This window comes from Triturus cristatus, chromosome 5_1 (assembly GCF_964204655.1).
Source record: "Triturus cristatus chromosome 5_1, aTriCri1.1, whole genome shotgun sequence".
In the NCBI taxonomy this organism is placed as follows: Eukaryota; Metazoa; Chordata; class Amphibia; order Caudata; family Salamandridae; genus Triturus; species Triturus cristatus.
In genome coordinates, this window is record NC_140587.1 from 1,000,992,794 (window position 1) to 1,001,008,482 (window position 15,689).

At 49.2% G+C, this 15,689-nt stretch overlaps 1 protein-coding gene across 1 annotated transcript in view; it reads right to left on the bottom strand.

Moving 5' to 3' along the window:
• Nucleotides 1-462: 462 nt before the first annotated feature.
• Nucleotides 463-15,689, bottom strand: part of NSUN2 (NOP2/Sun RNA methyltransferase 2) — a 503,790-nt gene continuing 488,563 nt past the window's right edge. Inside the window, exon 19 of the mRNA XM_085606101.1 lies at nt 463-1,085. Coding sequence (XP_085462227.1) covers nt 725-1,085 — 361 coding nt within the window. The 3' untranslated portion in view covers nt 463-724. The remainder of the gene's footprint in view (nt 1,086-15,689) is intronic.

The window sequence follows — 15,689 nt, forward strand, 5'->3', positions numbered from 1 at the left end:
GAGGTCTCGCTCTCTCCGGAGCTACGCTAACTGGCGCGGAAAAAGAAAGAACTGACCTCAAAGCGCAAGGGCGGCGTCTAGATAGATACTGCGGGATCATCCCAGCGATCACGACGCCAACGAGGAACACGGAGTCGACCGACGCCACCTACTGACGAGCAGGGGTACTGCTACGAAAAAAACCTCTGGATCCAGTCTGACGCCTGGGGGTAATTCTAAGGTAAGGAATTCATAGCTAATTGTCTCTTTCAAATAGGTGTTTCAAAAAGTTTCAATGACTAAAAGAAGCTGGTTAAAAAAATCCAATAAGGGAAAAGGGCGGATTCAAAAGCCCATTGCATGTATGTATACAAACAATAGTTCTGGTTAGACAGCTGTGTGTTCGAAAATAGACCTAAGAAGCATGAGGAAGGAATAATGTCTCTTAGAAACAACATACAGTAAATACGTCACTACAGAAACTTCGAAACAATATTTTTCTTTTTATTCTGGTTACAAGAATAATCAAACAGTACACTTAAGCTTCACATCTCAAATGATATAAAAACAAATTACTAAAAGGCATGTAATAGTAATGTGCAAAAACCAGTTTTTAATGAAAAATAATCCTTTAAAAAAATATTAAAGGTATTCACATTGAATACGATAGTCATCATTTGATCAAGTTATCAGCTGATACAGCCACTACTTAGAATGTACGTTTTTAACATTTTAAAACAGTCTGTTAGTCATCATCTTTTATCTTAGAAACTACATTATTTTCAACTTCTTCAAGCTGAACCCCTTCAGGTTTATTCTCTACTTGAAGGTCACCCTCCTCTGAGTTCGGGCACGGTTTTGTCTCCATTTCCACTTCACTTGTTTCAGTTTTACACTCTGAATCCACTTCTTGCTCTTCTACGTTTTCTGTGGAGCTTTTACTGTCCCCAGTGCTTTTTCTACCGTCCTCTCTCTTCTCTCGAAATACATCCACTCCCATCATACGCAGATAGTGGAGTCTCTCATTCTTTGGCACAAACGAGCGGATTGAGGTCTTGCCCCTCCAACCACATAGAACAATGGCACACTGAAGAGTATCTGGTAATCTAAAAATTCCACAAACAAAACAAAAAAAAAGTTAATGTAGAAATATGTAAAATGTGTGCAAACAACATATCTTGCCAATAGGCTTCGAATTTTGCATGCTTGGCTTAAAGTACGCTTCACATGTTTTCAGTCACTTTCTCTGGCACTGACCAAACCCCGCATACACAGATCTGGTAGAGACTATCTAGCCTCAGGTTCCTTACCACAGAATAATCCGTAGGTGTAAGACTGGATCAGTACCTATGAGTGCCAGTAGGTGGCGCTGTTCAGCTCCATGCATCTTTATCCGCACCAGAGGTGACATGCGTGGTACCTATATAGCTGCCACCTCAGCATGTTAACGTCACTTACTTTTGTGACATTTCACACCAGGAGCATAGAGGTATGATGAGCACTGAATCACTGGTGTGACAAACTAAGGCCCAGAAAAGGGTGTTCCCTATAGCGTAAATGGTTCGCAGAGCGGGGACGATGGCAGGTTCGGTAGGGATTCTGCAGCTAGAAAGAGTTTCTACTAGATAAGGCGTTACTGAAGGCAAGTAATTTGTTTATTTCATGGAGACTTCTAGCCACAGATTCCTTACCATAGAATAGATACCCAAGCAATACCTCCCGGAAGTAGGACTGCAAATCCAATTAGATTAGCAAGTCTAGCAGGACCGAACAGGAGAAGTGCCCGTCAGAACAGACCTGACTGTCTATTCAGTATTGTTTGGTAAACATGAGCAGTGAGGCCGCCTTTGCTGCCTGAAAGATGTCCAGGACGGAACGCCGCGCGCCACTGCAGTGATCGTAGCCTTGGCTCTGGTGGAGTGAGACCGCAAGTGCTCAGGGGGCTGCTTCTTGGCCAATGCTTAGCAGATCTTTTGCACAGAGCTATCGATCGAGAGATGGTCCTTTTTTGCATTGCCTTTCCTTTTTAGTTCCTGTATAGCCCACAAACAGTGGATCGTCTACCCGGAATTCTCTTGTGCGGTCCAGGTAGAGCGACAACGCTTTCTTTGGGTGCAGGTGATGGAGTCAATCCTCCTCTTTGGAGGGATGACGTGGAGCAAAGAAAGTAGGCAGGGTAATGGTCTAGCCTACATGGAATGTACTGTTGGTGCAAGACAATTATAAAAAATACTGTTGATTATTAACTATATATTCAGGGTATAAATCCCCTTAGATACAAGAATATTCATAGAAAGTAATATGAAGCAATTTCAAAGCAAGAACATGCAAATACTGTATAAGTTAAAACATTCCTTTGTTTGATACAGTGAGAGTATGGCAAGAAATAGTTATTCTTGATCGCCCTTAAGGCAACCAATAGAAAATTGGTCGAAGTTTCAACCCAGAGTCTTGCGGTTAACAAGAAACATCTGTACAGGTCTTCAAGTGAAAAAGCAACCTATGGGATTTAAAATAAGGATACGTTTTAATTTTTTTAACCTACGGTGTTCATGCTTATATTAAAAAAACACACGCATGACACCTGGAAGGAAGGAACAGAAAAAAAATTAAAATAAATATGAAGATGGTGACCAAAGTTGGGAGCTTTCGGAGGAAGCATGACAACATCACAAAGGGACACCAAATGGAGGTCCGTCGACACCCACCAACAACAAAAAAACAAAAAGAGTAGAAAGAAATGTTTTTCGGAGAGAATTTCATACCCAACCAATAGATGGTGGAATAATGCACAGCATGTGAATCCAGAAAAGATTTACGCTGCAAAACTCCTGGCAGAAGCACCTCTGTTGAAATTCTCCTTCACCGTTACTGTGGGGAACTGAAGGCACAAAACCTTAGCCACCCTATTCACCACCATCATAAAAGAGGCTACCTTCCTCCATAGCCATGGTAGGAGGAAAGACCAGGACAGTCTCGGGTGAAGTGTCTAGCACAGTGGTTCCCAAACTGGGGTCCGCGACACATTCCCAGGGGGTCCGCAGGCAGCAGTTTTAAAAGCACTGCAAAGTTCCTTGTATGATCAGCAGTTTTTGGACAGCAATAAAAGTGTCAAGATAACTCCAGTGGTTAATGTACCTGCTGAAGAGAGATGGAGGTTTTGTCCAGTGGCAGCTGGTTAATAGGAGTGCTGCGAAGAATGTCTACAATGCATTTTTTTTAAAACAGTATGTTGTTTTGTGCATAGCTCAGATGGATCCTGCTTTTGCCATAGAGATTATTTTGTTATTGTGCAGTTCACAAGTTCCAATCGTAATCTAGCACAGTGAGCTATGAATTGCCATCATAGAGTTGGAGTTGGATGCAAACTGCATGATACATGTTAGTAAGTTATGCTTTTTCCCAGTCTTTCATTATCCCAATGCTGCTAAAAAGGTTTGTTTAGGTAGAAATAAATCCTTATTATTAAAGTCAATGCTAACCCCTGTGTTATGTTCTGAATCCTGAGTTTATGCTTCTCTAGACCAAGCACTCTTAAAAAATGCCTACCCGTATGGATAACATGTGAATCCTACACCTTGTAGTCCCGTTTGCCTTGTGTGACATTTTCTATTCACTGATTTACACATGTATGATTCATTGTCTCTGTATGTGTGTGATGTAAAGTGCTATGACACCCTACAGTGGTATGAGATGTGCTATAAAATAAATTAAATACATGTGACATTGTGGCTGAGGAGAGATGAGAGGCACTGTTGGAGGGTAGTAGTGAGGGAATCACTGAAGATTTCCAAAAGATGGTTATATCCTGGTGTATAGTCAGGTCATTATTTACTATGCTTTAAAAGCTAATACAATTCAATATATAATGACAAATGTGTTGCAAAATACACAATTTTCCCCAAAATTTGCTTTGGGGAGAGCCCCCTTTGTAGTGGTCAGAATCACTCACTGCACTTGGTGTGCACTGTACAGGGACTGGTGTGACAACATTTGCCAGGGCTGCATTGGGTTTCCAGTCCAACCATTGGCAGGAGCAGGAGCCTCGGGCAGCAAAATAAAGCCAAACAATGATAAGTTAGTCACAAGATGCAGCACCAACCTTCCCATTAAGATTTTTTGATTTTTGCAAATATTGTTAATATAAAAATCATTAGTAATTTAAGTCTAGTCGTTGTTTGATGTGCACACGTGTGTTTATTTTTTCGAATTACAGTTTTAATGTTTGACATTTAAATCATACAAATTGCTTGGGGGTCCCCGGCTTCCAGTAGTGACTCAATGGGGTCCCTCAGGGGTGAAAAGTTTGGTAACCACTGGCGGTATCTACTTAGACGCCGCCCCTGCGCGCTGACGTCAGTTCTTTACACGACATTCCACACCAGAAGAGCTGAGCCATGTGAAACACTGACCACTGGTGCACAAAACTAGAGCTCTGAAAGGGAGTCCCTTACTCTAGAAGTCAGTTCGCAGAACGGGGAGGATCGTTGGGACGGTAAGGAATCTATTACTAATATTGGTCTCTTACAGATATATCGTTACCGAAGGTACGTAACTGGTTAATTTTAAAGAGACTATTAGTTATAGAATCCTTACCTTAGAATAGATACCCCAGCAATACCAAAACCGGAGGTGATTCTGCGAACTAAGTTCACACCAGAAAGTCCTGGAGAACAAAACGGCCAAAGAAGCTGTCTCTCCGGACTTGGCTGTCCAGGCAGTAGTGTTTTGTAAATGTGTGCAGCAATGCCCATGTAGCTGCCTGACCGATGTTATTTTGAGGGACTCATCGTGCCAAAGCAGTAGTAGCTGCAGTCGCCCTGGTGGAATGGGTGCACAGCTCCACTGGAGGCTCCATCTTAGCCAAAGAATAGCAGGCTTTGATGCACAAAATGACCCCCCTGGAGATGGTCCGTTTGTGCACGGCCCGACCTTTCTTAGCGCCCACGTAACCCACAAAGTGTTGGTCGTCCATCTGGAATCGTTTTGTGCGATCCAAGTAGAAAGAAAGTGCATGTTTTGGTTCCAGATGGTGGAGCCACTCCCTCTTTCGAAGGATGCAGAAAGAAGGTGGGCAAAGTGAGGGTTTCGCCAATGTGGAAAGAAGTAACCACCTTGGGAAGAAAGGAAGGTCTAGTTCTATGGACGACCTTGTCCGGATGGACAGCCAGAAAGGGAGGCATGGAAGACAGATCTTGCAGCTCACTCACTCTGAGAGGTGATGGCCACCAGAAAAGCAGTTTTCAAAGTGATAAGTCTAGGAGGACAGGTATGTAGTGGCTCAAAGGTAGCGCACATAAGATATGTCATGACCAAATTCAAGTCCCACAGGGGCGTTACGAAGGGAAAAGGAAGAATAAGAGGAGTAATGCCCTGAAGAAATCTATTTACAACAGGGGACTTGAAAAGAGAAGGCTGATCAGAGAGCCTGAGGAAGGCTAATGGCCGAGAGGTAGCCCTTAAGATTGCCCAGAGCAGAGCTCTGCGGGGTCAAAGATCAGAGAAACAAGAGAACCTCAGAAAGAGGGGCAGAAAGGGCATCCACAACCTTTGCTGTGCACCATCTGCAGGTGTATACAGTCTTAGTGGAGGGACGCCTGGCTACCAAGATTACATAACGGACTTCGGGAGGCAGGTCAAACTACGTCAACTGCCGCCGCTCAATCTCCACGCAGGGATGTCAAGACTGGACAGGTTAGGGTGGAGGACCGTCCCCTGCTGCTGCGACAGAAGATCCTCCCGAAGAGGCGTCTGATCGGAGGATCGATGGCCATGTTGAGCAGCTCGGGATACCAGACTCTTTGTGCCCAATTGGGAGCCACAAGAATGACTCGGGCCCGGTCGCGCTTGATCTTCTTCAGCACTCTGGGCAGAAGTGGAGTAGGCAGAAACGCGTATAGAAGACCGCAACTCCACTCGCGACGAAAAGCATCGCCTTGCGAGTGCCGTCTTGGAAATTCCAATGCTGACATTGCGCGTTCTCTTTGGTGGCGAATAGATCTAACCAAGGCTCTCCCCACTGCTGAAAGAGACCTTGCACCACCACCTCCGAGTGAAGACGCCATTCGTGATCCATCATACATCTGCGGCTGAGTTCGTCCGCCCTGGTGTTAAGTGAACCTGCCAGGTGTTGAATCACCAGGGACATGCCCTGATGTTCCAGCCATGTCCAGAGGCCAAGGGCCTCTTGACATAGGGTCCACGACCCCACCCACCTTGTTTGTTGCAGTACCACATGGCGGTGGTGTTGTCCGTGAACACCTGCACTACTCTTACCTGGACAGAGGGAAGGAATGCTAGTAGTGCAAGATGGATCGCCCGAAGCTCTAGAAGGTTGATGTGGAGCCCGGACTCCGCCAGAGGCATCTGATCTCCGCTTCTCCCATGTGGCCGCCCCATCCCAGAAGGGATGCGTCAGTCATCACTGTGTATTCTGGTTGGGGAAGGGAGAGTGTTGGACTTGGCCCTTCTGGCATGTTCACCCCTAAACTTTTTGCTTTTACTGGTGACCTGGTGGTAGTGATTTTTGGTTTCTGCGCACTTTACCGCTGTGTCCCAGGGTAAAGTGCGTGCGTGTAGTGAGGTTGGCCTGCCCTCCCATAGGAATGCATGGGGGATCTGAGTGACCATGTTAGTTTCTGATGCGTGGGGGAGTGCAGGGCCGAGTTTGGTATGTGCGGACTCGTGTGATGAAATGCTGTGCGATGATGTGTGCGGCGTCAATGTACCTAGTGTGGAAGTGCCCCTTCTAGAAGTGGGCACTGTGAAATGAGTGCCTTGTCTGGCGATTGGCTGTCTGAGGTCATGTGACGGGCTAGGGAATCCCCAGAGTCAGGAGGAGTCACCTAGTGGTGAATAGGGAGATCAGCAGCCAGATGGGTGGGAGGAGTACACTTGGGACCTGAATAGGGCTGGGCTTTCCCCACACAATGCTGGCTCCGCCCCCTGTGGTGCGACTGATGACCCTGGCCTGTTCTGTGAATAGGGAGAGGGGCTGAGCAAAACAAAGTGCTCAAGAACCAGTTGCATCTGGTTCGCCCCTCCCCTGCACCTTGAGACAAAGGTATGTGTATATCAAGCATTTACAATGCAACGGTCTCGGCATTGTTAAAGTTAGAGCTATTGGCATTGCTCATGACAATGCCGTTTCTTTAAATGTTTTAAAAACAAAAACATTAACAAAAATAATGTCATGAGCAATGCCAATAGCTCTAACTTTACCAATGCCGAGACCATTGCATTGTAAATGCTTGTTACAAGTTCACAACGGGTCTGATTTGGAAATGTGGCCACTGGTTTGCTCTCTGGTTCGCCAACGGTGGCCACTTTTATTTTATGTCCCAGTCCGACGCTGCGCTCGTTTCTGCAATGAAAGTTGAGTTCATTATTTCTACATGGATGGTGAGACCGCTTCACACGTCTCGAAAGGCAGAAAGATGTTCGGTGTCTCTCTAAACTGGAGTTTAAGGCAGGGGCTTGTGGTCAGCCCCTGAGCCTCGGCTCTCCGGGGCGTTATTGGGGTACCCTCGCCCCACCGACGGCACGGGCGCTGCCGGCTCAGGTACTCTGTGCGAGACAGAGTTTAACCCCGCGAACCACAAGTGCACACGATGTGTTAGTGCTCGTAAAAAGGTTCTACAAACAGCTGTTTTGTTAATTCGAGCAAAGGCGTTCTACTCACGTGCAACTCGGAGGGGTAAACATTAAAATAAATATTACTTAAACAGGAGTATAAATAAATCACCGCCAGGCCGTCCTGCAATCCTAAACTGTCCAGTTCTTGCAAAATGCACAGACCGTTGTTCCGTAAATCAGGAATCTGCTTTAATTACAAAAAAAATGACGGAAAAGAATAAATAATAAAACGAAAATTCGACTAGATGAAGAAACGCCCCCCCCCCCCCCCCCCCACCGCTACCCCCCCTCCGAAACATGGAAGCGCTGTAAACTAAATACGATCTAAAATCCGAAGAAATCGCCACGAAACTAGACTTTCGGCGCATAGGTAGCACATTAAATTCACAAATGTGTGGCAAAACGACAAAGCACACCTAGTTTAGCAAAAGTACCCTGTGTATTTAAGTATATTGTTTTCAAAGTGCGAAAAAAATTCAGTGGAACAGTCATTTAGCAAGTTGGAATTCGGTGTTTGCAAAACATATCGTACGCGTTAAATGCTCCTAAATTATTATTTTTTTTCAAATAAACCCTATTTAGAACACGGTTGCGAAATTAAATGCATTTCAATCAACAACAACAAATATTGGTTGCTTGTCGAATCACTGCGTGCGCCGCCAGTGATGTTTCCTTCAAAAACACCGTTTGCATAAATTCACATTGAATTGCATTTGACCGCACTTCATGGCGCCTCGCAGCCGGCTCTCAGTGTATATTTGTTTTAAAGTGTAACGGTGCATGACAAATGATGTGTGGGGAGTCGGACCCTCCACACACTCTGTGGGACTCTGCCCTGATCCTCGCTCTTAACTGCATTTCCATCAGGACAAAGCGTCGTGAAGCAGCTGCAAGGAGATACATAGCGCTATCTAAACACCCACATAAATAGGCTCGCAAACAACGCACCTATGTTCCATTCAGAAACCTGGTACCTACAGGAGACCTATAGATGAGACGCAGCGGCGATGAAAAATGACCACAGAAAAAACCGTTTCGGAGTGCATTCTGTACATTGAAATAGCAGCCACGTCGATACAAAAAAACCTTATTTTCCCACAAAAAATACAATTTCGATGCTAGACTGTTAGTCATATCTGGTTTAAGCTCTTAAAAAAAATTGCACGTAATTGTCTCAGGCAATAGGCTTTGGGATTCATTTTGCAGTTGGTTATTCTCATTTCCAAATAATATGAAAAGGATAAAACGGCCTCAAAAAACGGATATGGCTAATGCATTCTTGCTTTCATTTGGCATCATCGTCCCGAGCAATGAGAAGGCGCATGTGACTGGTGGCAGAGGCAGCTCGCAGGATATCCACAGCCCTATGGAGAAAAAAAAAAAGCCGAGGGCACCGGAAGACACCACCGCCTTTCTCCGAGGCAGAGCAGAAATGCCTCGGAGAAAGGCAGCGTCCTTTTCGGATTCGGGGGCGTGTTTTGCTGTTGTCTCCTCCTTGAGACTTCTTGCAAAAAACACGCCCCCCGATCCGAAAAGGACGGGGCCTAATCTGAATGACTGACCTCTTCTCCAATGGCTGGCCAGCATTCAAGAGGCCAGGCAATGGAGAACAGGGGAGAAGAGGGGTGGGTTCAAGCCCCTCTTCTCCAAGTCATTAAATCTCTCGACTTCCGGTTCTGCCTTCGGCAGACCGGATGGTCCCGAGACCTAAAATGGGGCTGTGTCCCCTTACAAAATGTTCTTTTGCTGATCCTAATTGGAGGGGGGCCTGCTGCTGCTGGACGCCAGGAGAGACCGCCACTGGGGACTGCCTCCCTGCTGGAGGGCCCTGTGAGCTGGCCCCTGGGCCCAGTCTTTGCCCCCTTTCTCTGAAGACTTTTCCTGGAAGACTTTCCCTGAACCTAGCGCCTGGAAGAGCGCTTTACGTGCCTTGTTTGGCGAAGCGCTTGTGCTGAAGAGCGCCTTCATTTGTGACCAGCAGCGCTGAGCTGCGATCCTTTAAAGGGGAACCCCGACGTAGGGATTCCCCCGCTTTGTGCCGTCGCGGGTTCCCACCCCGCGTCTTGGCCGATCTGAGCATAATTGAAAGGCGGGAGCCCACCCCGCATACTTGTGCCGTCGCGGGTGCCTACCCCGCTTTGTTAGGGAAGTGATATCCCTAGCGGGTGCCCACCCCGCCAGGGACCTGGCCGCTGTCTTTATTTGATTATCGGGTGCCCACCCCGCTTATGCGGTAATCTTCACGGGAGCCTACCCCGTATTTTCCGTGGCCGCCGGGGACCCTGGTCCACCGCGCTGCCCACGGTGACCCGGAAGGGAATCCCTGCAGCCTTAGTGTGGGCGGGGCCGAGGCCCGGAAGAGCAGCGCCGCATCCTCCAGCCAGGCGGGAGCCCACCCCGCACTGGGACGTGCTGTCCTCTGGTTCGGAGCCTGTAGGCTCCGCATTCAAGTCCCGGGTCCCAGGAGGGGGCCCGGGTGAAGACCGCAGATACCCGCGAGAGGAGTCCCGCCTCCGCCATCCCCACAGCCGGTGAGTGTGAGAGGCAGAGCGGCCCCGTCTGGCAGCGGGCCGCTCCGACGGGGCGCATTGGTTGTTAAGAAGCCCCGAGAAGGCTCCAACGTACGGGGGCAGTATCTTGTTGAGTCCAGAGGGACTCGGACGGGACCACATTGTTTGATTCAAGAGCGCGAGGTCGCTCAAACGAAGGGGGCAGTGTGCTTGAGCCACGAGAGGCTCCAACGACGGGGGCACCTTGGTTGAAGAGCCTAGAGGGCTCCGACGTGGGGCATTCTTCGCTTAGAGCCCAGGGGGGCCTCCAACAGGACCGCATTATTTGTTAAAGAGCCCACGAGGCTCCCACATCGTTTTAGAGCCTGAGTGAGGCTCCAACGTGACTGGGGCGGTATTCTTGTAGAACTTGCGCTCCAACGTTGGCCCCCTCATTTGTTTAGAGCCCACGAGGCTCCCCCATTGTAGTGGGGCAGTCCAGAGCCCAGAGAGGGCTCCAAAGGCACAGTGGTGCCCAGGCCTTTTTGCAGCTGCCCAGCACTTAGTGGGCAGCTGCTACGTGTAGGTTGTGCCCAGCTGCTCCTGCCTTGACTGCGTGCGGAGTCTTTCCCTGACTCTGCTGAACGAAGGGCGTTTTAGCCCCTGAAAGGCCAGTTTGGCCTGGGGGCAGGTTTCTTGCGTTGTGCCCTCACCTAGGGTACCGGATTGTTTTTAACTATGTAAGTTTGGCGCAATTGTGTCTTCCTGCACCTCTGAATGTGTTTGTATGCGTCATGTGCCTTGTTCTTACACCGCTGAATGTAGGTTATGCATCATGTGTTTTCCTTCCCTACACCTCTGAATGTGTTGTGATGCATCATGTGTAATGTGCTTATACCCCTACAGGTATTGTGATACTTAGGTGGTTGTTTTTCTCCTAGTACAGGTGGTGCTAGTGAGGTCCTGGTCCCCTGCGCAATATTCTCCTAAGGTGGTTAGGGTTGCGTAGGTGGTACTTACCTGTTACCAGTGGTTACTGGTTGTGCGCTACATTTTCTAATTGGTGCTACAGTGATTATATGTGCTATGTTCTAAAGTGATATTTCTACAACGTTCTAGTCCCAAAAGTGCTTATTCCTGACAGTGGTCCAGGTGGCCCTGTCTTGTACATATCCCCTGTAAATTCTGCCCGTGCCTGTTGGCACATTGTAAAGTGCGTGTTTTTATCTAATGTGTTTTGGTATAATACAAAGGCTATTTTTATATAATACCTTGTGTGGAGTTTCCTTTGTGGTGGGCCTTGGGTTTTGTTGCTGGGTGCGCGCGCGAACGCTTTACACATTGCCTCCGGGATAAGCCTGACTGCTCGTGCCAAGCTACCAAGGGGGTGAGCAGGGGTTATCTTTGGCGTGTAACTCCCCAGCCCTGACTAGAGTGGTGGTTTCTGCCTGGCTTTGGCACAAGCCCTAGCCAACCAGAAATCGCATTTCTAACAAAGAGGGATCTGTAGTTGACCCAATCCTGGTTCGTGAGACACCACTGCAATTGTCGTGCAGTGCCCACCGAGGTCTGGACGCAATTGGACATATTCCCCTGATGCTGCACCCACTGGAACTTTAAGTCCCACTGCAGAGCCCGCATATGCCACCTGGCATGATCGACCAGCTGGATGCAGGAGACCAAGAGGCCCAGCGAGCCTCAGGGTCATCCTGACCAAAACCCAGGATAGGGGCTGATCGATCCGAATCATAGCCCAAATATCCCAGACTAGCTGTCCGGGAATATTAACCTGAAACAGCGTTGTGTCCAGAACCGCTCTGATGAACAGGAGCTTCTGAGAGGGGGTCAGGTGTGACTTCGGCACGTTGATGGAGAAACCCATCAAATGCAGGATGTCAGCCATAGTCTGGAGGTGGGAAACAACAGCCTGGGTTGAGCTCACCTTCAACAGCCAGTCTTCGAGATAGGGCAAGACTGGAACCCCTGATCTGCGCAGATGAGCTGCGACCACCGCCATCTCTTTCGTGAACACCCGAGGGGCGCTTGTAAGGCCAAAGGGGAGCATGGTAACCAAAGTGCTTGTGGCCTACAGTGAACCGCAGGCAACACCGGTGGGCCAGCAGGACGGCGATGTGAAAATAAGCGTCCTGCAAGTCTAACGCTACTATCCAGTCAACATCTTGAACTTCTCCATCTGGAGGAAGCGGTTGACGTTTCTGGGATCCAAAATAGGACGCAGGCCTTTGTCCTTCTTTGGTATCGGAAAGTAGTGGGAATAGCAACCATGACCTACTTCTGGGCCAGGAACGCGCTCAATAGCACCCTTGGCCAAGAGTGCAGAAACTTCCTGTGGGAGAAGGGCCAGGTTATCCTCCGAAATGCGATGGTACTGAGGTGGCATGGATGGAGGGATAGTATCGAAGGGGAGGGAGTAGCCCCTTCGGACTATTTGCAAAACTCACCTGAACGACGCGATGGTGCGCCAGTGGGTGAGGTGATGGCAGATCCCGCCACTCACTGGCGTTTGGTGGCCCTGAAAAGTCGGACTAGGATGGTTTGGAGGCTGCTGCATACGGGGCTGTTGTGGTCTGGCCCACCCACTGGCCCCCAGAACCACACCGGCGGTTCCACGTCCCCGGCCGCGCTGGTGCCGAAAAGCTTGCGCCCACCTCTGGCTCTGGGCGGGATGTAGTGGGGCACCCCTTTGATAGCAACAAAAGGGGTGAAAGGCAGACTGTGCAGGGTGGGTGGTGGAGAGGCCCATGGACCTGGCCGAAGCCAAAGAGTCCTTAAAGCGCTCTAGCGCGTTGTCTGCCTTGTCGCCGAAAAGGCTACGGCCATCAAAGGGCATGTCCGTAAGGATGGATTGGATATCCCCAGCAAAACCAGTCAAACGCAACCAGGCGTAGCGTTGAAGGGCTACTGGCGTTTAAATCTTCCTGTCAAGTGCGTCGGCGGTATCCAGCCCACAGCGAAAGGTAAACTTCGTGCGTCTCTCCCCTTGGCAAATCCACGGGAGACTATGGCCTGGGCTTCCTCCGGGCACTGAGGCAGCACCTGCGCCACCGTATCCCACACAGAGTGGGAGTAACGGGTCAAAAGACATTCAGTGTTTACCGACCGCAGACCCAAGCTGGCAGACCAAAAAATTTACTTACCAAGGTGGTCCAGGTTTCTGGATTCCCTTTCCAGTGGTGCGATAGGGAAGGCGCTTTTAGAAGTGGAGGATTGAACCACCAAGCTCTCAGGGGTGGGTTGTTGGGAGAGGAGAGTGGGGTCACTCGGGTCCAGGCGGTGGCGTCGGGCAATCATCCTATCCACAGGAGCCCCCGGTTGGGCCTGGACCAGGAGCCCAAAAGGATGTCAGTGAGGGCGTCATTAAACGTTAACAGGGGCCCTAAGAGCTTGCTGCTGGTTGAAGCACCTGTCAGGAGGTTAGTCCTGACTGCCAAGGTAGGTAGCTCAAGGTTGAGAGCCTTGGCCGCCCTATGCAACACCACGGCGTAAGATGCGCTGTCCTTCATAGCCAGGGTAGAAGGCGACAACATGCCACGGTCTGGTGAGGTATCCAGACCACTACCTTCCCTCAGTTCCTCTTTCCAGTCCGGTTCGTAACCCAGCTGGTCAGTCAAAGGGTCTCCAGTCCTCCTCACCCTCCTCTGGTTGCCAATCTGGTCTAAAAGAGCCAGGGTAGAACAGGGGCACAAAAGTGCCCATCGGCGCCTGATCCGGCGTAGGTCGGCACAGGTCTGGCTCAGTGTCTACATCTGGGTGAAGGCCGGTGTCGACGCCGGCTGGGGGTGTCGGCAGCGGACATTGTGCCGGTGGAATCAGTGCCAGTGGAGGTGTTATCAGGCTGATCCAGATCCAGGCCTGGATCCAAGGAGATCCTGCGGTGCCGGAGCCGCTGGCGTCTAAGGACCAGGACCCCCAGCCGAGTCCGCGGGGCCCAAAGGCGCGTCAGCTGAGTCGGGCTGCCCAAAGATGGCATGCATCGCTTTGTAAAAGCTTCGAAGCAGGGCAGGAGTCGCTCCGTGTCCCGGAAAAAGAGGGAAACTCCGAGCCGACCCCTCGGGCTCCCCACGAGGAGCTACAGGACGGCTACCATCCGCATCCCTCTTCATGTCGGCCGACGGATGGCGAGAAGTCGAAGAGCAATAATGCTTCTTCGACTTCTTCTTGTGCTTCGACTTACCTGAGGAGTGCGAAGAATTTGAGAATGAGTGGTGGTGACTCCGGGACCGGGACCGTGAACAGAGCAGAGCAGACTGCCGGACCTCAAGAAGCTTTGGGGTCCACTCCTGCAAAGACTTTGGATTCATGGGCTGGCAGTCGGAGCACGACTTGGGGTTGTGGTCGCGCTCCAGGCACCACAGGCACATGCGATGCGGATCTGTCACCGTCATCAGCTTTCGGCAGGAACCGCAAGCCTTGAAACCGGGCATCCCTACGTGCACCAGGAGTCAAAGACTGAAAAAACGTGTCGACAAAAGTTGCAAAAGATCAGTCAAAAAGTGACTGGAGGTACCGCTCTCTCTGGATCTGCCCTGGCTGGTGCAGAAAAAGAAATTACAGACGTCAGCGTGCGAGGGCGGTGTCTAAGTAGCTACAACGATGCCATCCCGTCGTCCACGACGCCAACGACGAACGCGGAGCCGACCGACGACACCTTTCGACGCACAGGGGTACTGCTGACGAAAAAATTCTCCGGATCCAGTCTGACGACTTGGGGGTAATTGTAAAGGTAAGGAATCTATAACTAACTGTCTATTTCAGATTTATATAATATACTTAAATGAAGTGGCTTTTGCTACCCGCATTCATTGATTGTTGTTTCATTTACATTTCAAATTTGTCCATTACAGCATGACGCAACTGGTCAGCCACTTCAGTCAGTTCATTTCACTGCGAGTGACAGCATTTTGGCTCTTTCATTCACAAAGATCACATCCACACACAAAATAGTTCTCTTTAAGCAAGAGGCTAAAATGGTACTGTTAGCTTTTAAAGACCAACAAATTTTAGTTTTTAGGCAATTTTGTTTAATATTTACATACTGTGTGGATGTGGCAGCTACGCCAACAAAGTTTAACAAAAGCAATGATGAAACAAAATGAGCAGTGTCAAAGCTAAAACACTGGCAGCCAACATCACACCCACTGGCTTTGCCAATGCTTGCTGTAAAAATGCATTCAGTAAATGCATGTGGTTTATGTAGGAAGATGGAATCTGACTACATGGTTGCCCCCATTTGTTTCCTGGTATTTTGATCGTTTTTGACTTAGTTAGGCTGGGAACCTGCTATTCAGGTCCCCAACCTATCTGCTTTCTCTGATAAATTGATTCCATGTACTTTAGGTACACTCCAGATTGGATTCTGTGGTACCCTTGTGAGTCCCTAGTATATGGTATACTATGTACCCAGGGCATAGGGACCCCAGAGGCCTACCAGGGGCTGAAGCATGTATTATGCCACCCCTGGAAAGCCACCCAAAATGACACCACAGGTCTGCTACTGCAGCCTGGGTAAGGTGGTGCATGCACCCCTTACTAAGGTATAGGTTCACTATACCTCACCTGTCACTG